This window comes from Macadamia integrifolia, chromosome 12 (genome assembly GCF_013358625.1).
Source record: "Macadamia integrifolia cultivar HAES 741 chromosome 12, SCU_Mint_v3, whole genome shotgun sequence".
NCBI lineage: Eukaryota > Viridiplantae > Streptophyta > Magnoliopsida > Proteales > Proteaceae > Macadamia > Macadamia integrifolia.
The window spans coordinates 29,466,217-29,491,982 of NC_056568.1; the positions used below are offsets into that span (position 1 = coordinate 29,466,217).

Genomic DNA, 25,766 nt, shown 5'->3' on the forward strand with positions numbered 1-25,766 from the left:
AAATTTTCTGCGTGACCGAAATATTGTTCAACTTTTTCTTATCATGTTTGAAGTTAGATCTTTGAAATGTTGTGGGCAGATTCAGATGGGACTATGCGAGAAGAAGAGCTGTGGTCGATAGGGAAGAACTTGTTCCAATGAATGGTCCAGGTCCACCACTACTACCGGTGGCGACTTCATTCTGCAGCCGCACCTAACCTCCTCGTGCCGATTGCGTTTTGTTTTGCGTGCGACTACTAGAGATATGTTGGGGCCGTTGGGTGAGATGTCCTAATTTATCTTGGAACGATGGGTTGTTTTTTGTTTAATCGATATTTTGTTGGAGATTCGCAGGGTTGGCGAGGAGAGGGATGGAACTCTGGGAGGTGGGGGCCTGAATTTGATCGTATCTTTCACCGAGACATGGAGATGGAGAGAGATTTGGGTTTTTGGCTTTATAATAGATAAGATACTTGGATGGCTTCTTTGTCGGGCAATATATATATATATCTTCATCTCAAACTCTCAATCCCATAGTATATCCAATATTCCCAATCTCTTTCCAGGGCTTTCTGTAATTTGATGTGATAGCAATGGGATATGGCTTCTTTTCTTGTTTGCCAGGACTAAGGAAAAGGAGATGCAGAAGTTATGATGATGGAATACCCCGCCCCACACACCCAGGAGGCGAGGACCCAGGCTCAGCCAACTGGCCAAGGCCCAGGTAAGTGTCTTTATCTGAATTCTAAGCTGTTTTGAGTCTATCCTATTAATGACTTAGTTTTAGGGTAGTGGTTTTGGGGCAAGGGTTGCGCGGCTTGCGCCTGAATTGTGGGACCCTGATGAGTTATGTTTCATGGAGGACGAGACTGAAGGAGAGTGACTTTTGATCTGACATATCTCGTCCACTGGGAAAGAATGGGTGAAGGAAACTAGAGAGATTATTTAATGCGTGGTTGGAGAGAGAGTTTGAGTAGGGTTCATTAATTTTAGGTTAGTTTCTTGATGAGATTGTTATTCGTCTTACTACTACTCAAAAATTTCTCCCAATTCCCGAGGAACACTAAAAGCTGGTAATTTCTCCAAAGTAGCCAGCGAAGGTGAGAGGGTAAGGTAAACTCGGCAAGGAGATGAGAATAAGAGATGTTGGGGGTCCCGGGTCCGTGAAGTTCTGTGTCTCTCTGCCTCTGATTGCAAAGGCTGGCTGCAGTCTTATAACTTTATTTGGTTAGAAATCAGCTCATGGACCCCTCAATTATTATTGGTCCTATACATTTTTTTTCTTCTTTTCTTTTGGGTAGGGGTGGTGTTGTGCCGTGTGCGTGTGTTGGCCTAGGGTATCAAACGGTGGGATTTTGGTTATTCGGTTTTGATTCGATTTACATTTATTTTGATAGGGTGAAATCAAAATCGCACTGGATAGGAATAAGGTGAAATCAGAATCGTTTTCATCTGGTTTTGGTTTTAGCGGTTTTTAATCGGTTTTTGTTATTCGGTTTACAATCGATTTACATGGGGTTAATAGTGTCGTTATAAAAAATGGTTTGCATCCTACGATGAGTGTGAATTCTACATGTATTAAATTTCTTAAAAAGTTATGACAATATACATTTATTTTGTCGAAGATAATATACTTTCTATATAAAAGATCACACATTATAACTAATTAATCACGCTCCTAGAAATTAGAAAATCAAGAAGTGATTGTGTGAAAGTGAAGCTCCCTCCTCGGTTAGCATTTTGCTTCTTTTTTTTTTTTTTTTTCTGTCATTTTTTTGAAAAGAAATGAAATTCAAAACATTTTATGCCTTTAATACTAGGTGTTGATTAACCATTGGTTTTTCAGTTTGGTTCGGTTTCGAACCTGAATTATGGCCTATAAAACCAAAATTGGATTAATTTACTATGGTGAAGTTTGGTTCGGTCATAACCGGTTAGTTTCGATTTCGTTAAATGATTTTGGTTATGTGTTGACACCTTATGTTGGCCCCTGGTGGGTTCTTGCGGGTTTGGGACTTGAGAGAGAGAGAGAGAGAGAGAGAGGGAGGGAGGGAGGGAGGGAGGAAGGGAGGCAGGCAGGCAGGCAGGCAGGCAGGCCTCCAGTCATTGATGTGGTATTGTCTTTTGGAGTTTGTTGGGTGCTTGTGATGAATTTTTTTTGAAGTTTCTCATATTGCATTGGAAAACATGTATACACACACACACACATATATATATATATATATACACATTTTGATCTATGGATAGAAGGTGTGAGATGGGGTTGGAGTGTATAAGTGGGATGATCGATGGATAGTGTGAGATGGGGTTGGAGTAGGGGTGTAAGTTTAGCCTAGACGATCTGGACCCACCCTAACTAGCCCTAAGCTCGAACCCTATTTAACCCGACTATGATGGCCAACCCGGCTCAACTCGACCCAACATTGTGTGGGCTTGGGCCGGGTTTGAGTTGAGACATAAAAGACCCAACCAGACCCTAACCCGTCCTGAGTCTAACCCATAGTAAAAACGGGGGGGGGGGGGGGAAGTCGATACATGTTTTAAACAATAAAACTTTTCAAATGATACAGTCAAATAAACAGTTAAAAAATAGAGAACAGTAAAAATCGAAAAACAGATGGTGCAAGTTTTAAACGTGTAGATTTCAAACAAACGGATTTAAAAAAAGGGTATTATACATATATAAATTAAGGAATTATTATATAAATATTTGTATTTAGTTTTCAAAACAATTACAAAATATAACATCAATGCTTATACATCATATGTCTCATTATAAGTTTTAAGACATATCATTGAATATAATCCAACACCAATTCTAAATTTATACACATGTCCAAAGTCTTATTGAGCAATGAGACTAGGTTATGGTATTGTTCATTGTTGTTAACATAATCAATATGCTCTCGAAGTGATATATATTCAGTTAGAGTTAGGAGTCATTACTTTAAAAATATTTTTTAGTAAATACATCAATTTTAGTTCAATATCGGGGTCCGTCAATTGAATTTGAGTTGCAGGTAATATCATGAGAAATATAGTCTATTGTGTTAGCTTCAAGTTGGAGAAAGAATTAGGTTGATTAGAGTTCAGGAGAGAGATATATGGTCAATTAAGTAGACATTGTGTTCAAAAATCAAGTATTAAAAAACGTCATAAAAATGGGAACGTGTTTTAAACGTATTTAGAACGGGAATGCTTGAAGCTGGGTGTTTTTTTTTAAAGTATTTTAGGGAAGCATATGGTAAAACGTGTTTTAGAAAGTAAAATATGGGAATGCATTTAAAACTCCATTTTAAACGTGTTTTTTTGCTAAGAGTGGTCTAATCCTGATTATTATTGTGCTTTGTAGAATGCAGGTGTCTCTCCTAGCCAAGGGAGTTTCTTCTTGTTGTCATTGAGTTTCTTGTGTAACAAGAATATGATAAAGAATAAAATAGCCAAAAGAGAGCACAAAGCATTATTGTAGATCAAGATGAAATTCTAACAACAATGAATGATTGGATTGTCTTAATATGTTGATTTTTGATTGGGGATAAAAAAAAAAGGTCACATGAGAAAATAGGGGCACATGGAATCTCCATGAAAGAATGATAAAATATCACATTTAGTATAGTTTAATGGATGAATTCATTTTAGGGTTTTAATTAAAAAACTGTGCTTCAATTCATTTTAGATATTGAAATTGGAATTGAATCATATTTATCGGAATGCGATTCCACTAAGAAGACTGGTTAGGGTCAACCCGGCCCAACCCTGAGCCCGGTAGGATTGGGCTTGAGCATGAACTCAGCAAGATTGGCTTCGGGTTGGGTTGAGTTTTGGGACCTAGGGTTGGATTAGGAGTTAATGAAACCTGGCCTAACCCGACCTTGTTTCACCCTTAGGTTGGAGGGTACAACTGGATGGAGATCCAAATTCTGATAAATGGCCAAATGGGGGTGTCAAATGGTTGGTTCGGTATGGTTTTTGTTGGATTGGACCAACTTGAAAATTGCCCAATAAGGGAATGCTTGGTTTTGTTTGGTTTTGGTTTTCTCTTGTCAGTTCCAGTTCAGTTTGTTTTACCATGTATATATTATATGGAATAGGGTTGGGTACATTGTTAGCTTTCGTGAGCTAGTGGCTCAACCAATTGAAGGGCGGTAGGATGGAGGCTCTTGGAATCACTTTCTATATGGAATGGGAAGGTGTACATGAGCATTTTCACTGTGGGGTAGCACGGTCTTTTAGCAGCCGCTGTTTCTTAGTGTAACACACACTAGAGGGTAGTGTCTTTCTTCTGTGTATAAATAATGTTGAAAGGTTATCTGGACCATTGGATAAGTATATGTTAGCACTTCATTATCTCTTGCATGAAATGACCTCGCAACCTCTTATTTACGATACTATTTTGGTGCATCTCATTGATGGATTCCCCTCTCTCAATTGTTGTTGAGAGAACTTTCACATAAACAATTCTAAAGATTTTTTTATTTTTTATTTTTATTTTTATTTTTTTTTAAGTGAAGGCATTGATTAAACCGAACATATTCTACATCTTCCAAGAAAAAAGTCAGGCAACCTACATGACCTTACTGCATTGCAATAGAAACATCCCTCCTAGTTCATTTTCTAACTTGGAAATATTACTTGTGCCTTTCATGTGGAATCCTAATAATCTCCCTCTTCACAAAGAGTAACCGAGGTCATTATCAAATCGACATGTCCTAAAATTTCACTGCTTAGGAGTGGGCGTCTAAGTATTGAAACTTGTTGTTAAGGAGAGGGTGCTCAAGTAGCTATAAGTCTTGATATAGTACTAAAATTTTATGTGGGATTATTATTTTTTTGTGGAACCCTAACATAAGAATGTACATGATTAATGTCTGGGTTTTCATGAACGACTACAATGTACACCAATGGGAGTAGTAAATACTACCATAGAGACGTAGACATAAGTTGGATTGGCCTTAATCACCCTTTTCTCTCATCACATGTGGAAGGAAGCAAACATTATTTCTATGTACAATATTCCTCTAGTTTACTTGCATGTTCACCATAAGCAAGACTTTCTAATCGAATGCAACAATCAATAAATTGACATTTTATAATCAAGAAATGAAATAGAATACAATCAAAAAATTCAATGATGACAATTGTGCAATAAATAACAAAATCTATATTTTGTAATCAAGAAATTCCATGATGCTTTCCATTTGACAAATTGCGAACATACCACGCACGATCGGGCCAACCACAAGGAGAGAATTGATCATTAACGTGCAACGGTGATCTACGATCAATGTTTGGTCTATGATCAATCTAGGGCACAGACCATGTGGTACGACACGCATTCAAATACCTGGCAAATGATGGCCCACCCCACCCCACCCAAGAGCGTTTATGTCAAATGGGAACTCATGGCTGGAAACAATCCTTATTGTTTTGATATCAAGTAGGAATAATAAAAATCCAAGTCCAGGTTGGTTGGTGTGCCCAGTGATAGGAAACTATCTAGCTTGGTTTGGAGAGCACTTGTTGTGTTAAAGATTTGTTAGTTGCTAAATGATGTGGCTTAAATGATGAACTATTGACCCTAGTCGTTTCACAATGTAGAACTTTAAATCTCTACCTTTAGTATTGCCATTTGCAAAGAAAAAAAGACGCCACCATTCGAAAACCATGATAGAGGTATAACTAATTATTGGAATTGGAATGTAGATTGATCTTGAGCATTCCATATTAAATCATTCCAACTTCCAAAAATTCTTCTCATTGAGGCTCTTTTGCTCTTAGTAATTCATAGTACATCACTCGAAGTTTTGCTTCTGCCATTCTTCTACTTTTGCTCTATCGGATAGCATCTGGATAGCATCTCAAATGTCAAGGACTTATTAGTAGTTTCACTGGAATATTCCTTTTCTTTCACCTATTGTTTCCCTCTTGAATTGTCGAGGCCATTTACTAGGTCCAAATTGTGAAAAATAATTTGATAAAATATAAGAATATCCTTTTTCTTGGAGTGGTAGTGTTCATATCCATGTTGTTGTTTGATATTTTACTAGATTACTCTGGGGATCTCCTACCATCATCACAGATAGAAAATCTAGAATATTGTTTGAAATAAAACATTGACATCCAAGTAAGATGTTTATAAAAATTATATTAATACCCCATCCAATTTACCACATGGTGTATACCAGGGCTGTATAAGAACGGCTTTGTAAGTCATGTTCAAGTAAAGGAGTTAAATGGTGCACTTTTGGATAAATGGTACAATTTGGTTCATGGTATCAAAGGTAGAAATAAAAACCATACCGTGTATTAAACAATCTTATATAATGAATTCAAAATCGAATCATTTATTAAACGGCTATATGGTTTTTCAATAGTTTAATAAAAAATGCATACCTAATACATGAGGCTACGGCATGTGCAAGATTTGGGTGGCAAGAACTACACAACCTTACCCTAAGAATGTTCAGAGGCTGTTTCGACCGATTGACCACTAAGTTGCAACATTCGTAGCTTACCATTGGACTAAGCCGCACCCAAAAATCTATTCTTATAAAAATAGTCGTAAATAATTATTTAATATAAAATTACTCTCATAGTCACATTTAAAAATGCAGAAATAGTTATTTAATTTAAATTTGAACGATTATTTTTAGAAAAATCATACAAAAAATTTCATGAAAATCCATGAGGATGTCAAAATTTTGGGAGGGTTATGAGTAATGCTTTGAAAAATCACCTCTCTCCTTTATTTGTGATGGTTGCCAAAAAAAATCACAGATTGTTTGAATGTGACATTCAGAAAGTGGATCTTGGAAAAAAACATTGAGGCACCAAGACTGCAGTTTAAATGGTTCAAATTAAATATAAATTATTTATTAAACAATTTTATCTTTTAAAATTAAAACGGAATCATTTATTAAACAGTTTCACGATTTTGATGTATACATCGATTCCATTTCGATTTGAATAAATACTGGTTATCCAAGAGGCATAAATAAAATAAGAGATTTGCTCATAAGACCTTGTATCCTCCTATCTTCTCTTAAATATTATAACATAACTAATCCAACTTTTTTTTTTTGGGTGGAAGCTAACTAATCCAACTTAATGATAACTACTTCAACTATATGCAACATCAATGGATTTATATCTGGTTCCATTTGAACTTTTTCGTTTTCCAACCGGAGAAATGGGTTCGGAATCCACTTCATCTCCGTCCGGAAAACGAAATAGAGATCCTGAGGATGAAGTTTATCTGGATAATCTACACTCGCACAAGAGATACCTCAGCGAGGTTCCTCTCTCTCTCAACCCCTCTCTTCGGATTAGGATTTTTGTTCCTGTTCCAGTGGCTGCAACTTTCCAATTTCGAATGATGCATTTTGTGGGCTATTGTCATTTTTGTTTTCCGCTCCACGGATTCTGATAGAATTGCTTCACAATTTGAGCTGGGTATTTTATTTCTGGGGTTATTTCATCTTTTTGAAATCTTCAGGTGATGATTCTTATAGGTACAAATTTTTTCGATTTCCAATTACCACCCCAGTCCCCTTCCTCCCAAGATAAGGTGAAACAAATAACGAAAGGACTGATTATGAGCTTCTGTAATTTTGGGGCTTTGATGATTTTGATTTTAATTTTGATGGGGATTTGTACTGGTCTATGATTTCGAAAGTTGAATGGCATGACCTAAACCAGGACTCTAGTAGTCCTGCCTACCCCATTTGGTTGGGGTAAGGCTTACTTGAGCTAATGTTTAGATTATTAAGGATTATTTAGTTTCTTAAGTGACAGTGAGTTTTTTGCTGCCTTATTGCAGATAATGGCATCCAGTTTGAATGGATTAACGGTTGGAGACTCCCTCTCTGAAACTCTCATGGAATCACCGGCCAGGTCTGAAAGCATGTGTTACCCCAGGTATATATATATCTTTTAAATGCACTTCAGCCTTTTATGGTGCCTCCTTTTTTGCTGTTAAATTTTCTATGCGACGTTTATGAGGTACTGGGACTGAATTACTTGAATTTTGAGAATCTGGCTTTTAGTTCAAGCTACCAAGTGACTTGGTTTCTCTGCTTGGTTTTTGGGGTTTGAATACTACTAGTACATATGTACATATAAATAACCTTCCCTTTTGTTTTGCTACCATCTGAACCCTTTCACAGGTTCATCATTTAAAATGTGCCCATCACAGAAGCAATCTCTAGACAAGCAAATGATAATTTCAGTTACCAAAAATAGATTGTTTTATGTTGGAGTCCTTCTAAATTCCAAGAAAAAAAAATTGAAATGTCTTCTGTTTCAAGTTCCCTTTTGAAAGAGGTTTTGAGGGAAATCCATTGTACTTTCTTATTACTTGTGTTACTATGAACTTTAGCCTTTCTGATAAGAAATCCAGTTGGGAGTATGTGAAAAATATTTAGAGGTTTTGTACTGGTTCCTAGAGCATGGTTTTGCTTTATGTGAAGGTGTTTTATTAACTGATGTGAAGGTACTTAGAATCAATAGCAGAAGTAAAGAAGGCACATGAACTATCAGCTATCGCATGTTCCTTTCTGTCCTGCTCTATTTGGATGATGGACTTAAAATTTCCCATCCCTTTAGATGACTTGTAATAATTCCTATTGGTCATGGTCTGGGAAGATAACAGACATGCATTATCCCCACCTGGTTCAATCTATAGCCAGGCCTTTTGGATTCTCAAGGGTCCAATTGATGGTTTGTGGTTTGAGGATAGCACTGTTTTAATGCTCATTTTGGTGATTGGATCTACTTCCCTAGACATCTTTGCTTCCCCAGTGAATTAGTAGGGAGGCTATTGACAAGTGTATGTACATTAGGTAAGTGGAGCCTATGGTTTCTGGACCCTGACGTGGAAGTGCTAATGTCGATTTGTTTCTTTTATGATCAAACACTGCATAGAGTAATGGAGATGAACTCATTGGTGCTTCATAACCGTGCATCTGATGCCAACTTTAAGCAAGAGGCAGCATGCTACCAACTGAAGGTATATGAAGGGAACCTATTACGTGACCTGATAGATCCCAAGGATAAGTACTGGTGGGCCGTCAGAACTTTATAATTTTATGTATCTCTTAAAACTCTAAGAAACTGTAGGACATTGAGAGACCACTGGCCTCTTGGTCGCATGGCATATGTAGCATCCATGCCTGATGATGAGTAGTTCAAACTCACAATCAAATCCGACAGATTCAAATGTAAACTTGAAGCCAAAAATGATCCTGTTAGAGTTGCTCTAAGCTCAACCTGCCAGATATCCTCCCAACCAACCCCTCCCCCCGCAGGCCCAAAAATAAAAAGGAAGGAAACCACCCACAGACGCTGAATAAGAACATGAAAAAAGATCAGTATCAATGACCGGATACTCAGTCAACTGAGCCAAGTCACCTTCAGATTTATGTAGGCCTACCATTGGGACCTCACCAGCGGTAAATATGCACCTTTTTAAAATCAATATAGACTGTCCTTGGTCCTAAATAATGCATCACAATCTATTAGCTTCCATTTAGTGGCTGGCTTCAGAAGATATTTGTCCATTACCAGTGGCTAGAGACAGAGAGTGATTCACAAGTATTTTAGGTTTTGTTTTAATGACGATGTCCATGGTAACAACTAAACTATCAAGAAGTTGCATAGGGTTCATGAAAGAAATTGGATATCTACAATCTTTTCCATAACTCGCAATGGAGGTGCTGTGCCATTTAGTTTAAGAATTTGTTGGCTACAACTGAATTCTGATTCCATTGGGGATAACAGCAGTTAGAAGAATATAAGTTACAGAAAACAATCTTTAGGTCATCGTGGTATTTATTGACCTCACAGATTTTGGTTGTTAGACCACGTTGGAGAACGCAAGTTTCAGTGTGTGAACATTTTGAGTTGGTTAGTAAGTCGTATAGATGCATGAAACAGATGGGATCTGATAGTATGGTTTTGCAAGTAAAGTTACTCTAAACCCTACACCCTAGCATAATGTGGTCTTCTTTTTCAACTAGGACAGCTTTTCATAATTAAAAAATGCCCCCTTCATATTGATGGTTGCCCTATAGGGAGGGAGTATCGTTCTAATATAACTAATCCAGTGAGGTGGATAATCATTAGAAATGTCTTGGCTAATAATTTATTTGGAGAGATGTGAGATACTACTGGTGTTATGTTACTACTTGTGTTATGGCTTCTGGTGATGGTGAAAGATTTTCAGTCATGGCGAAGGATTTTAACTCTTTGGGACAAATCTGCATAGCATGTTTGCTCTATGTTCGACTTTTGCCTGCCTAACTGACTGAACATTATTTTCTGTTTCTCTTGTTGAATCTTCAAGCTTTTCATGTAAAAAATAGTTCCTTTCTTCATTTTCTTTTTTTCTTTCTGGCTGTTGTAATTTCAGGGATGAGCTATCCTTGCAGTATTCACCAATGTCAGAAGACTCGGAGGAATCCCGATACTGTGAGACGACTCTAATCACTTCAACACTGCAACCTGACAGCATACCTACCAGTCCAGTTTCGCCTCACAGATATCAAAGACCACTAAGCGGATTTTCTTCAGCAACACCCACCTATTCATACTCTTCACCTGGCTGTTCACTTGCTGCTGTGGCATGCTCCCAACCTCGCCAGCGGGGTTCAGACTCTGAAGGTCGATTTCCTTCGTCACCCAGCGATATATGTCACTCTGCTGATTTGAGGAGGGCCGCACTCTTACGCTCTGTTCAAATGAGAGCACAGCCTTCAAGCTCATCAGCCTTTGAGCTGCCATTTTGTCCTGGGCAAGAGTCAATGCAGAGTATAGAAGTTGAAGAGCGGCCATGCTCATGTGTAAAGTCCTTAGTCGATGGGAGGGAATATCAGAGTGCACAGGTTTCAAATTTATTTATTGATGAGTGTTCATTGGGCATCTCAGAGTCCAAAATCAGACCAGAAAAGTCTTGCAGGGTATTGAATTTGGATGTGAAAGGAGAGGAATCTGGAGAAGAGGAGTTTGAAGGAAATGGGTTGGGGAGACCAACTGTTATGCCTTCTAGATCTTGCTAGGTGTGAATGATAAATTTTATGAGAATTTCTTACTGAGCTATTGCTTCTGTAACCAAAAGATGATGTGGGTTATTGTTCTGAGGAGTTGGCATGATTCCAGTATGCAGTAAACAACCGAGAGTTTCTTACCACTGCTGATGATGATTCATTTGATAAAGTTCTTGCAACTCTAGTGTTATATTTGTTTCAGCCTTGGTGGTGAGGCAATCCGGACAAGTTCTTGCATCGTGACATCATAAATCTATGTAAGCCATTCAAAAATTTATTGGCGTATTATCTTGCTCAGTTGTGTTACTTGACAATCGTTTTTGCATGCTCCATGACATGCTACACAGGAAACATGGATGGTTATGTGTGATATAGGACCACTGGCCATACCACTTTCTTTTTTTTAATTTTTCTTATGTGAGAATGGGGAGAGGAGGGGTTTGGAAGAGTCAAATGGGTGTCACCCTGAAGGCCTGAATCATTTCCACATCTCATCAGGCTTGCACTATTTGGTTATCTGAGGTCATTTGTGGCTCATGCTTGAAATTCTCAGCTCTTACTCCTGTATATGCAAATGCAATTATTGGTATATATTATTATTTCACCTGAATTGGTCATGTAGGTGAAATCCATTCTTGAATCATCTTTAGATTTGGAATGGTTTGCTCCCATCATCCATGTAAAAGCAAAGCCCATTTTAATTAAAATCAGAACATGTTAACGAAAAGTGGGGTTCTTAGTGCGAAGTCTCATCTGGATATCAATTCTTGGAGCCAATTCAGGCATTCATTCTATAGAGTCAAAAGTTTGAGCACCACTCAAAGATCGGTTCCCTGAATGAGAACCGCTTGGAATCTGGTTTGAAACCCTAGAAATTGAAAGAAGAAAAAGAGAGTTTTGTGGAGTTTTTAATTCAATTATTAAGCTTGAGATCTTGCCACAGAGGCAAGTTTCAAAAATTTTCTGCAATCTCCCCTTAGTTTTTTCAGAACTATAGTTCAGACACGGTATTCATAGCCATTAAATATAACTTGAACTGGCGTATAATAGGGTTTGGGTTTTCTTTTGTTCTGATACTTTTCTCCATTGTTCTTTGGCTTGGAAACTGATTACAAATGATCAACCTGAGGCAGAAGGCAGTACAAGATCAAAATGCTCTAAACAAATTTCCTCCTTCCCCCTAAACTACTAGCAGTTTTCTCGACAGTCAACATCTTATGGAGACATCATAGCAAGAAGATTTTCTAGCTGCCCCTGCCCCACTGGTTTGAGTTCAACCTGCAACACACTTGCTCCCTCTCCCACGGATTTCATACACACAGATGTGAGATGTGAAACACAGTCAACCATTGGTTAAAGGTACAAGAAATGAGTATTTCTATGCAACAAATGAAGTGCTGATTGTGTTAGTGTATGAAAAAACCATTTGCCTTTTACCTTTTGACCTTTTTACCATTTTAACATCTTTTAAATTTCCCAAGGCTCTGTTCTAGTTGCATGGGAAAACGAAGGGAATGAAAGTAAGTGTGTTCCAGGTTCAACCCAAACCAGTGGAAATAATTTTGTAATCATCATGTAATATGATTGTATAATTAACTCTAAATCAGGGTATTAAGCTTTATGATAATAATGGCGATGCTTAAATTAATTTTAATTTGGAATCAGATATTTTTGAGTAAAAAGGAAACTAAAGCTTGTATAAAAAGGAAACTAAAGCTTGTATCAGAAACATATATATATATATATATATATATCTCTTTCTCCCTCAGACCTTATTGATGTTCTCCTTTATACCACTTGCTCAAAGAACTCCAAATTATTAAATTTGTTCTACTTGCTCAAAGAACTCTCTCCAAATTATTAAATGTGTTCCATCACACCTTATTGACGTGCTCTTCTATGCCCACTTGCTCAAAGAACCCTCTCCCCATTTTGAAGTGTGTGCTCTTCTATGCCCACTTGCTTAGAAAACCCTCTGCCTACTTGCTCAGAGAACCCTCTTCCAATTTGAAGTGTGGTGCATCACACCTTACTGATGAGTTGCATTGATGCGCTCACCTATGCCTGGTTGCTCAAAGAACCTCTCCCAAGTTTTAAATGTGTTCCATCACACTTTATTGATTTGCTCTTCAATGCGCCCTATTAGATGCCTATGTATTTTCCCTGGTTGGTCCCAACTCTAACTCAATGGTCATGCAACCAGCTAACCATCTACATTCCATTTAGTAATTTTACTTTTTCAATTTAATCTTAATTCCCTTTTTAAATGCAACCCAAATTTAAAATGTTTTAATTAGTTACACAGCGATAATGATTAGAAAAAGTTCCATTTAACCATGTTAACGTCATTTACCTCTAATGGAGGTACACTTCAAATTTCTTAAACACTTTTAGGCTTTTAGCTATGCAAAGTTACAACAATAACGAGCGGTGCAAAATAAAAATGCTAGAGTGGAAAATGTAATATCTAAATTTAAAGACATTACTGTCAATCAGAAATAATTACTAGCGTAACCCCAAAATTGTTCTGCACTCTATTCCACGGCTCAAGAATATACTCTTTTAAATTTTGAGGCCTCCCATGCAGCAAACGGAAGCTCATGTAAATATCAGGCTATTGTTTGATTTGTTTCTCCAGCTTAATGAACTTGAGGGAACAAGCCCTAAGAAATGGAAACACCACAACCCAAGAGAGATATAGGTCAGCATCGAGCTCTGATTAAACAAATGTAGATAAGATGTTCTTCCTCAGTGTGAACTCATCAATCTTGGCTGGGCTGATTGACGACTGTACATCCACCCAAAAAACAAAAAAGAACAGACAAAGAAATAAGAATGATCACTGATAAATCAGTCGAGAATTTTCTAAATATTACAATAGAAAAAAATACGGTTGCAACGGGATGAGTTCAATACTACACCAAACACATTAGGTGAAACACCAGACCCAAACCACCAAAAGAGGAGGTTGGATGCCACGATTCACCAAGCCCCCTGGCAATTCCTGGTTTTAGATAGATTCTTCCCCCCCCCCCCTCCAAAACCGGGTGGGAGGCAGGGAAATGACATTAAGATGAGTGATTTTACCTTATCAAGTATACGCTGTAGCCGTTCTATTTCATTCTTCGCATAACCAGAACCTTTTTCCAAACAGCTCTTGGCAGCTTTCAAGTAAATCTTACCATGCCTGTTCAAATTCATAAGAGATCGTATTTCAGAAACGCAAGACCCACAAATTATAATTATTTTTAGCACCATAACAAAGTGTCATCCATCAATTATACTCAATTTTCACCATAAGACACATCAGAATATGGAGTACAGATTCACACTACTGAAATTTATATTACCTTGCTGTTGAACCCTTGAGCTTCTCAACCTCCTCTTCCAACTTAGAGAAGAGTGCTTTCTTCTCACCATCGCCAGTACTTATAAATTCCTTCACTAACGCATCAAGATCTGTGATAATACCCGCCTGACAAGCACAAAAAGTTATCAAACCCTTAGAACAGAGAATCACCAATAGCATTTGAAAGCTTCTGGATCACAAGTAACAAACTTTTGAAGTGAGCTGCCCTTTTCCATCTCGGCTAGTGCCACACTTCTCATTGATGAAACTCGCAAAGTCATCTACATCTCGGCCACCATCATAGTCCTCACCAGCTTTGTTGCTTTTTGGGAAGAATTTTAATGTAGGATAGCCACTAACACCATACCTGAATGACAGTTTGTACATCAGGAACAGTACATATCCCGTAATGTTTGAATGGTTAAGAAAAAAGTATCAAAAGTCACAGTGCACCCATGGTATACCGAGATAAGCATCTCAATGATAGAATACGATATATAAAAGGGGAAATTAACTGCTTTTGGCCAAAATAGTGTGAGATTATTCCAGTTTTACATGCACTGTTCATGACACAAAAAGTCCTCTGATGATACTTCACCATACGATCAACACCATGCTATATATTCATCACTACATGTCATGGCAAACAACATTTCAACCCAATCTACCACTGCACAAAAGAAGCATCCTCCTTGCAATAGTGAGGACACTATATCACAGTACTGCATAACTTAGAACAAAGGGGATAAAATGCGGGGGTACATTTCCAAATCCATACAGATTAACCTTGTATATCACAGGATTATCAGAACTCACAACATCCTATAGAATTTTAACAGATATAAATTCAAATCCATATTCGTTCTTCCCCATAAACAATCTTCTCCTTTACAAATGCCTTTTGGAGCCCTCTTGAGTGAACACATAACATATGTAATTAAGCTAATGAATTTAATTTTTAATGGGGGGGGGGGGTGTGGAGATATATAATATAAATGCATATCATACTGCTCAGCATATTTGTTCATAATCACTAAGAATTAATAATATATCTTTTTTTTTTTTTTTTTTTTTGTGGGGGGGTTGTTAAAAACTAATGCAATTTTCATATGTTACAAAACCAATGTAGTAAATTTGCCTCTTCGTATGTCTTTAGTTTTCTCTAAATAATTGTCTTCTCGCTTAAATCCATGTTCAAAATGTATTTCTACACAGAAAGAGCTCCTAAATATTTATGGACTTACTTTTCACCCAGATCCTTGTATTTGTCAGCATCCAGATTTGCAATTACTACGTCGTCCTCCATTTTAAATGCGGTTGCCACCTTTTCATAGATCTACAAAACAATCAAAACCATAAAATTGTTAGTATAAAACATTTCTTTTTGTTTTGGAGGGGCTTTTGTAATAGAATACTCCGATTAAGAGACAAAATCCTTCTAGAGACAATATTTTAGTAACTATTCTAGACTTACAGGAGCAAGATTTTTGCAATGGCCACACCTGCAGAAGACAAAAAAGAAAGTACATTACAACAAAGAGTACAAAAATTATCCATTCTAGTTACAGGATATGGTAATTAACAATAAGTTTTATTTGAAAATCAATGTCCATGATATCAAAAATAGAGAGACAACTGAACATGCATTCTTACCATGGAGCATAAAACTCAACCAGAACATCCTTGCTTTCATCCAAAACAACCTCATCAAAATTATCTGCTGTTAGCACCACCACATTTGATGGGGTTGCAGCTATCTTCACGTTGGTCCCTGTGGATAATTACAAGCTATATAAATGGTCTCTCCATCATTTTAATTCATGCAATGATGTTTAAAGTGTGTTTGTTTGGTAATGCAAGCCAATGCCAGAAGATAATGCAACGCACGAGAAGAAAAATGTATGATAAGATACTATTAGATCAAACACCAAGAAATACGAAAATAAATAGACAAAAGATCCACACGACACAGAGATTTAACGAAGTTCACACACCAGTGTGATGTGCTACGTCCTCGGGCGAAGAAGAAGATGTTTCACTATGCAAAAGAGAGATTACACCTAAGTGGCGGTGAGAAAACTTGCCCTGAAACCCTAGCTCGATAAACCCCCAAAATACAATGATTTTCTCAACAAGACAACAGTACATTATATATACTCCAAGTGGCGGGTCGACCCGGTCGAACCATACCGCCCCCGCACCCCATACATATCGGCCCAACCCCTCTTCTTCCATCACAAATCTCAGAAGAATTCCCATTTGGGTCGCCACCAGAATATGTCGGAGCGGGTCAATCTTCAAAACGGGTCAAGAATTCGAGGCAAACTTAACAAATACAAATCACAAGAAAAGTTTTGAAGGCTCCAAGAAATAAACATGAATATGTTGACAAGAAAATTTTTCTAAAGGCTCCAAGAAATAAAACCCCAAGCATAGAAGTGAACAAATAGAGATTTCAAGCAAGGGGTTCCCAATAAAATGGGGAACAGAAGGATATTTTACATCCCGAGAACCATGTTGTAAGGTGTAGGGGCAACTACTAGGTCAAATAGAAAAAGCAAACATTGGCAATTGCCGACGCCATCATGTCATACAAGACATTTAAATAAACATTCCAACAAGGTAAAAGCTTACACCTATTGCCCTCTTCAAAATTAGAACTGAATATCAGGAAGTTTCTAACTGCAATTTGAAAACAATATGACTGTGTTTTAGGCCTGTCTGAATCGATCGAAATATCAGCAGTGCGAAAAAGTGATGAAATGTCAATACTCTATAATCAATACATCCAAAGTTACATTCCCCCACGCCTTCCCCACCCCTCCCCCTCCCAAGAAAAAATAGTGGTAATTTGCGGAGATGCATGGCTCAAAACTAGCAACCACAAAAGTCATTCCTTGATAAGTTAAAAAAACCTCTACCTCAGGCATATCGAGTAAAAATTCAAGGTTGTATTACCTCCTTCATTATTTGCAAATTCAGCAAGGGATTCAGCAGTACGTGGTCCTTCATACCTACCCACAATATACATTCAACTATCACGTAACTGAAGGCATAACTAGTGGGGATAAAGTCAAGGAATAAGTGCCAAGGAGATTTTCCTCACTTTTTTGGTTCCAAGGAACCTTTGGGAAACCATTGAATTGTAGGATATCCAGTAACCCCATATTTGCTGCACAGATTCTTATGCTCGTCACAATCCACCTAAGCGGATAGTAAAATGGAATCAAATTTAGAACATCTCAATATATTTCTCTACTACTGTTTGCATGTATTAACAGACCAAGATGGAAACAATAACCGAATATTAGTTACAAGAATTAATGCTGACCTTTCCAATCAAAACAGATTTGGATTTCTTAAAGCTTGCACCAAGTTTCTCGTACTCTGGAGCAAGCTTCTTACAGTGCCCACACCTGTCAGGATACAGGAATCAATATCAACGCAAAAAACAGAAAAATAGAAGGAAAAGGATAAGCAGTTCAAAGTAGAGCATATGCTTCAATCATCTTTTTTTTATACAATCTTCTACTGTCAAGACGACTTTGATTACAATTACACTAGGGCTAGACATGAAATTATTTAAAAAGAGGAGGAGGATATGTCCAAATAGAATAAATATGTCACATATTGACCACCTTGATTCTTTGTTATGAGATCTGGATAGACAGGCATTTGAATCGACACTTTCAGCTTATTGGGCAGTCAATTCTATTCCACTTAATCCTTTCAGAGCCGCAAATCTTTCCAAGTAGGGAAAGAGAAATCTTTCTCTTGTTTCATGAATCAAATGTATCATTTCATCCAAGAAAAAACCATCTTTTCTCAACAATGTCATTGTTATTTGGTAAGTTAGTGTACTGTTAGGAACAAATTTGATAACTCTTGGATGGAGTACGAGAATTGAAAGACCCATTAGATAATGAACCACTGGTTATAAGCCAATTCTGAAAAGGAATCAACAATTCAAAATGCTTTTATCGCATATTCTTAATAAACCAGCATTTATATATAGTTTAGGAAAAGAAACAAAGACAAAAGGTACACTACCCAGTAAGATTAATGAAGTTAAAATCAATGCAAAAATAGCCAATTGAAAAGAAATAATCACGTTTCTAATCCTCCAAGCTATTAAACACAGGACTTCATCCAATTAAAGCCATTACAAACCCAGTACTATTGAGTGAGAGATTAATCATTGAACTGAATCAACACTAGAGAGAGTTTTTTTTTCTCTGTTTTAAGAGTAAAAACGTTAGCCAGCTCAAGCATCCGGAAAGCAAGATAGACTAATACAAACAGAGACTTAAGCCTTAGATAGCAAGTGCTCGTGCATCAAAGCAAGATATTATTAAAAAAAAAAAAAAAATCCAATGAGAGAGGTTTATATAATCGACAGGCGGAGAATCAAAGAAAACTCGATTCAGAACCTCAAACATCGTTGAACAATCCAAAAACACAGAGAACAGAACTACATGAGAAAGTAGGAGGATATAAAATTAATTATAAAGAAAAAAATATATATCTCAACACACAAAAAAATGATGAAACTCTTTAAAACTATCTGTTTCGAGTCAAAGAACTGCCTATGTTTACAAGTTTCAAACAAGACCGATCAGGCTACACATCTGATTCAATCGAAACTTACTAATCCTATCTTAGATCTATAGATGGAAAATCATGACCCAGATTATACCACAAAACCCTAACGATTCCAGTCTTGCAGATCTCGAATGTAAGTCATCGAAATCCCACGCTACCACAACTCAACAACGTTTAACTGAACAATTCTATAATTAAATAACAGCACAAACAAAGATTATCCAGTTTTTTTTTTTTTTAATGAAAATTTATTGAGTGAATGATATCAGTAACTAAAATTCATACCATTAATCATTTAAAAAAAAATCATACCACGGCGCGTAAAATTCGACAAGAGCCCCTCGTTCCTGTCCAATCTCCTCCTCGAAGTTCTGTTCAGTAAGGACGACTACATCGTCTGCAAATGTTGATACAAAGAGAAGAGCAAGTATTCCTACAGTAACCCAGATCTGAGAGATCGCCATCTTTTTTTCTTTCTTTTTCTCTGACTTCCTCCGCGAGGAGAGACGTAAATATATATATGTATGTAAGTAAGAAAGAAAGGCCAGCGACGAGCTGCTGCTACGAAGTTTTTGGGTCCTAGGATATCAGATTCGAGACCGATCAGCTGTTCGCGTTCGTATGATCATTTGGTCTGTAAAATAGAATTCAACGCGTTCGTATGATCACTTGGTCTGTAAGTTAGAATTCATCATCTGTCTTTTTTATTTTTAAATATATCCCTCCTTATTCATGTAATGTAATGAGGGAGAATGAAATATGTGTTTGATGTTGATTCGTACGACACGGTGATCATAGGAACAGCGAATCCTATCTTGATCAGATCAGATCAGATCAAACGCTTATTTACTATTTTATTTCTATGTTATTCGTCCATTAATCTTTTACTACCGTCTCATAATCTGATGCAAAGTATGTAACCCTTTTTTTTCCTTTTCTTGTTTTTACGATATGATGAGTATGTGTTAGGTATTGTCATAATTGATAACCAACACTTTCTATTCTTTTGGGTCTTAATGGCAATATATTTTTAACACCATGTTTCGTAAAAACTTTTGTGCATGGTCGTGTTTTCAACCTTTAGACGGGCATAATTGTGTATAATGTATGGTCCCCATCTCATCCAATGGTTGGATCACAATCACAATTGTGTACTAAACTTTTCCTCTATAATTAAATTGGATAATGATAACCAAAGTTCCAACCAAATGGAGCTTAAGGTTATCAACTTGAGACCAGGATTGAGAACTATCCTAGAACTGATCAGTTCATCAATAGGAGTATCAATTCTGAGCCCGCACCGGTAGGTCTGACCAAACTCGACACGTTTATTAAACGGGCGTTCATGGTGCAGGTAGCTAGCCTGTCAAGTGCTCGATCGAACCGACACGATTATAAGCTCGACTTGAACCAACTCATTGTAGCCCAACCCAGCCCGACCTCTTTAATACTACATAAAATTCCTATTTTACCATTACTAATATGATTTGATTTATTTAATCTTTGTTTTGTTAATTGTAATGGTTTTTTTTTTTTTTTAGAACAACCATAATCTCATATCACTTTTTTTTATTAGATAGTTGTATCACATTTTTTTTGCCTTCAACCCACTTAAGAAAATAATTTTATGGTGACACGTTTAAAGCCATTTTAGACTTAAATAGGTCCATAGCCCGGTTAAGGCCCGTTTAAGGAACCCGATTAAATCCCAACACCCACCGACCCCGATTATAAACCGTACCATGACCCCCAAAGCTAGGCCCATTTACTTAAACGGGCGTTCACGGTGCAAGGCTTCAAAGCGATCAAGCCCAACTAAGCCCAACTGAGACTGGCCCAATCCGACCGAGTGACACCACACGCATTTACTTATTCATGGTTAATTAATACTTAATATTCTTAACTTATAAAAGAGTTAATGTCGTAATTACAAGAAAATGCTGGTGTTATATTGTTAATCGTTATTACTTATAAGGATCGAGGATTGAGATTTAATTTCGAGACTCAAGAATCAGGGTTCGTTTCATACCGTTTATTGGTATACTTGTACAATTTGGCCTTATTTGAGGGTTTGAGGCTTTAAGTGCCCAAAACTATTAAGGAACCTAAGCCAAACCATTCCATTACTAAACGAGACTAGATCATAGTTTAGGAATTGGATGGTTTAGGAATTGGCCTCCTTCACTGGGACTAATAAGGAATCATCTCCTTTCACGCTCATAATATGCTACGTTGGTTTGCAAAATAACACATTAGGGAGAAAGAAGTACATGTTGTCGGTGTTTACTTCCCTTTCATAGACTCTCTTTCCTTCTCTCTCCTAATTAAATATTATGTTTTCAGTCCCTGTTATTGGTTTGATGTGAAAAATATCAATACAAACCGATAACGTGTAGATCCCTATCCTAACATATAAATGATACAAAGTATATTTGAGTGACACTTGACATTTTCCCCTGAAATTGTAGGAAAAGACGACTGTGTTTGGTTAATGGGGAGGGGCAAGCATGGGGTATGCAGCACCAATGAGGGCACAGGATGTGCATCATATTGGAGATGAGGAGGTCAATTCAAAGGGAGAGAAAGAATGCCCACTAACGTGTGGCATGCGGGCAGCATACCCACCGCTTTCCTTTTAATTAATTAGTATTTGTCAATATAGTAAATCATTAATCCACCAACAAACTAATTTCCTGAAAATGTTTGTAGTGTTGCTAATTACTTTTTTGAGTAATCCCATGGTCAGCCATCTAACTTTTATTTACATATGAAATTTTGGGTTCTATCTCCAAAAAATAAAGGAATTGGTCTATTGCTTCGTAAGGAAAACTATTTATTTTATTTATTTCATAAGGGCGTCATAGATATAAATATCATACTTTATATAAAAACTTCTGTTTTTTGGTAGGAATACTTTATATAAAACATGTATATATATATATATATATATAATGAACTGTCGAATAGGGTTTTACTCACAAACCCATGTGGTAGGAGTCGAACCAATGACCTCCTGACGCATGCTCTTCAAGGGCATTGGATTCAATCATAAGGGTATTTTCACATTTTATGAGAATCAAACTGTAAAAATGCAGAAATGGAGTCGTTCATTGCATATTGACCAGATTTTAATTGGATATGGATATTCTATATTCTTATAAATGGGCTGGATATGGGCTTTCCCCACAGTCCAGCAACTGAAGTTTTTGTCCTTTTTTTCTTAGTAGTTGTTATATAAGAATGAAAAGTGGAACCGTAGTTTCTGAAAATCACAAAATAAATGTGAACTATCTGTTTTTATAATATTTGTTTCTATTAAATTGAAATCGTTTATTCCTCCTCAAGTTGAGATGATGCTATTGTCCAAGGTCTTGATGTAAGCTTCAAAGTATTGATTCTTGTTTCAAGATAAGTGATTTCCAAGTGAGCTTTCTTTGTAGCTTTCCAATGCTAGCTAAAATGCCAAACTTGAACTCATATATTAAGGAATCAAAAAAGTTGAGGTGGAAATCTACTAAGGATGTGAAGAGTTTTAACCTTAAAAACTCCTACGATATCTCAATCATCGATTCCACTTTAGTTACTATCGCTGAGATTAAATCTTTACATTGCATAATAAAACTAAAAAATATTAATCAATGACTTTATTTGCATCATGGATTAAACCTAAATGCTAGGCCTTAGGCTAGATTTCTTCATATGTTGAACAGGTCTGCATCAGATGCACAATACTCTTAGAGTACTGGTACACATGCATGTTATATATGAAAAGAAAAATCAACGTTTATAATAATATTAATAATTAACCATGTTTTTTCTTGGCATCTTTTCTGTTGTGATATCTTTTACAAAAATTGTCACGATTAGATTCCAGTTAGATGACTACATTCAACTAAGATGAAACTAATGAACCTACATTCGTGTCTGGGAGTGTGGCTTACATGAGCAGAAACACCTAATGACTACACTCAGGAAGGAATCCTTTTAGGGGATAGAGAGGTCATTTTAAGAGAAGGGAGGAGAGAGATAGATATAAGGGAGCACTAGTGCAAGCTATGCTCCCAGTTAGAAATCTTATTACACTAGTGCTCCCAGATGGAAATCTTATTCTCAGAATTTAATTTGTAAAAAGGCGACAGACCATGCAATAACTATCTTGGCCTATTCCTTCCCTTGGATGACCATGTGTCCGCTCCCATTGGTCACCGTACTGGTGCAAGCCCACGCATCCTGGCCCTTTCACAATATTATTAAATCAACAGACTGGACTTGGGATACATTAAAGACGGGACATTAGGCACATATCAGGCCAAGGCTAGGCTTGGGCTATCTCTTATGTTGGACTGCAGCACTTTGTTGGAGTTGGATCCCAAGAGACTGAATCTCCAAACCCAAAACAAGTCCATAGGATAAGGGACATGGTTTGAGGAATCGGAATTGAACTTTTTTTTGAATGGCCATTTATCGATTCCGGGTTCATTAGTTCAGACTTCAGAATCAATGAAGGTTGATCCCATATTTGATTCCAGTTCTTAAACCATGATGAGGAAACTAGAAATTCTGAAATCTAGCAAAGCCACCTTAATCATTTTCCGTACATTTATGCTTTGTTTGATATGCATTCTTAGAATACATTATTTGTCGTTAATACATTTCAAGATATCGTACCAAACACAACCTCAACTTTAAAATGTCCACTATAGAAATATTTTCAAGGTATAATTGTATAGTTTATTTTATTCAACCATAGTTTACAGTTGAGGATTGTCTGAGACTCATGAAATGTTGAGTTTAAGGCTGCGTTTGGCAACGTTTCTGTTCCAGAAACGGTGTTTTGTGTCAAAAATGAAAATTTTCAATTTATATGTCAAAATGCCTTTTTTTTTTTTGGAATTAAATTGGAACGACGGAACTACCTTTTATCGTTCCATCAATTCTCGTTTCTAGCTTTTTTTTTGTTCTCATTTTTTGTTTAAAAAAAAAAAAAATGAAACACACCATACACTTTATGCCCTTTTTTTGTATTTTTGACAAGATTTTTTTTTTTTAAATATTCTCAATGTAAATTTTTAAATTAAATTCTAAAAAAAAAAAAAAAATCTCTTGAGTCAGAACAACATAAAAATGAGAATTTCTTAAATCAAGAAATTAATATATTTTTTATATTTTTTCTTTTTCTTTTCTTTCTCTTGACTATCAAACATAATCTAAGGATTTCCTCGGGTCCAGAATTGGAGAATGGAGACAAGTCAGCGCCAAAGACTTTGTCGTTTGTGGATCTGTCTTCCCTTCCTAACAAAAATAAATGGATTTCAAAAGACTATAAGCGAACTTGAAGGCGATGGCACTTTTGTAGGTATAGCAGCCTAGCTAGTAGGGTCCAATAGACCATAGGGGGTGGTTTTGGAATTTACTCTCCCACCTCCTCCACGGGTGAGCATGGATTGGAGGCATGGTTCTAGTATCCGTTTCGGATCTCCTGATACTGTATATCGGTTTTGATAAAATCTGGATCTGATGGACATCATATCAATTGAACGATATAAATCAAGGCTAAAAAAATAAAAATACTGATTTTTTAAAAGTAAAGTAAGAGTATTTCTGTTCAAGTTGGGAGATTTGATACAAACCCATTCTGATTATGTGTTGTTTTTTAAAATGCCTAGCATCCATTTTAATATCGTGCACTAAAACTGTGATTAGAAGTTAAAGGTGAACGAGAATGGTATCATTCATGTGAGACACACATGAAGAAAGTATGTGTGTGTGTGTGTGTGTGTGTGAGAGTGGAAGAGTGTGTGTGAGAGAGTGAATTAGTGTCAATTACCAAAAAAAAAAAAATTTAAATGTCAATCCTGTGGTTCAATATATGGAAGAGTGTACGTTAGAATATGTAGTGTATGTTGGAACTGCACTCTATCATATATATATATATATATATATATTTTTTTTTTCCTAAGTATAATATAATTTTAGGGAGGGGATTTTTGAGCAAGCGTCCTAGCCCAACAAAATCAAAATTTAAAAAATCAAAATCAGATTGGTTGAATTGGTCTATTTAAATTAGGAATCAGCTATAATTGATCTCACTAATTCGAGCGTTTTTGGGATCAGGTTATTGAGTTTTAGTTATGAGGGCCAATATTAGTGTTCTTGGAAAAAACTCTTGCTTATTCTAATTCGACACATCCGATATTCAATTCTAAGTTTTAAATTCTTGGGTAAAATGTTATGCAAGTGCTGACCCTCTAAAGTGCATCAATCAAAATAAGGTTGCCCTTGCCCCTTGCCCCTTGCCCCCTCCTCAAAGCTCATATGTGAAAATTAATTGTCATGTAATGCGGGGTTTTTACAGTGGAAAATATGGAGTAGGGTGGTTATTCAAGATCAAGAAAAGAAGTCTTTTTTGGCCAAATCTGAGAAGCTTATTTTTGTCGATATCCTTAAAGGGATCTTTCTCAGAGTGAAGCACGTTGTCGTTGAATTGGACAATAAAGAAATAATTTTCTATTTGTAGCAACCTAGTCGGTTGGTTCCATTGTCCATATAATCGATAATCTCATATATTAGGCATATTGCGACTTACTTTCTCTCATGTTCTCTCTTTTGTTTCTAGGGAGTCCAACATGTTAATCAGCAGACTCTTTAGTTCGAGAGAACCCATCTATTTAGCGTTCCAGTCTGGTCAAATTCTAGTCTATGATTGACGGAAGATTATAATTTCCCCAACCCTATGGCCAACACGTATAAATCAATAGATTTCTCAATCTTTAAAAAAAAAAAAAAAAAAAAAA

The 25,766-nt window shown here is 36.6% G+C and overlaps 2 protein-coding genes across 4 annotated transcripts; one reads left to right on the forward strand and one right to left on the reverse strand.

Annotated features, from left to right (window-relative positions):
* Positions 1-7,044: 7,044 nt before the first annotated feature.
* LOC122057179 lies at positions 7,045-11,391 on the forward strand. 3 transcript variants are annotated; one of them, XM_042619188.1, is made up of 3 exons: positions 7,045-7,273; positions 7,799-7,896; positions 10,388-11,391. In XM_042619188.1, exons 1-3 carry the CDS (start codon positions 7,118-7,120, stop codon positions 11,031-11,033), a joined length of 900 nt encoding a protein of 299 aa, XP_042475122.1. In that variant the 5' UTR covers positions 7,045-7,117; the 3' UTR covers positions 11,034-11,391. The 3 variants fall into 3 exon arrangements, with proteins under 3 accessions (XP_042475122.1, XP_042475124.1, XP_042475123.1); XM_042619190.1 differs by lacking the exon at positions 7,045-7,273 and adding an exon at positions 7,280-7,490; XM_042619189.1 differs by lacking the exon at positions 7,045-7,273 and adding an exon at positions 7,280-7,474.
* A 1,941-nt stretch (positions 11,392-13,332) lies between these two features.
* LOC122057120 (probable protein disulfide-isomerase A6) lies at positions 13,333-19,585 on the reverse strand. Its single transcript, XM_042619121.1, has 11 exons — positions 19,285-19,585; positions 17,702-17,786; positions 17,477-17,574; positions 17,329-17,384; positions 16,024-16,141; positions 15,845-15,872; positions 15,615-15,706; positions 14,581-14,737; positions 14,372-14,496; positions 14,109-14,208; positions 13,333-13,809 (listed from the first exon to the last, which is right to left on the reverse strand). Exons 1-11 carry the CDS (start codon positions 19,434-19,436, stop codon positions 13,741-13,743), a joined length of 1,080 nt encoding a protein of 359 aa, XP_042475055.1. The 5' UTR covers positions 19,437-19,585; the 3' UTR covers positions 13,333-13,740.
* Between the last annotated feature and the right edge of the window lie 6,181 nt (positions 19,586-25,766).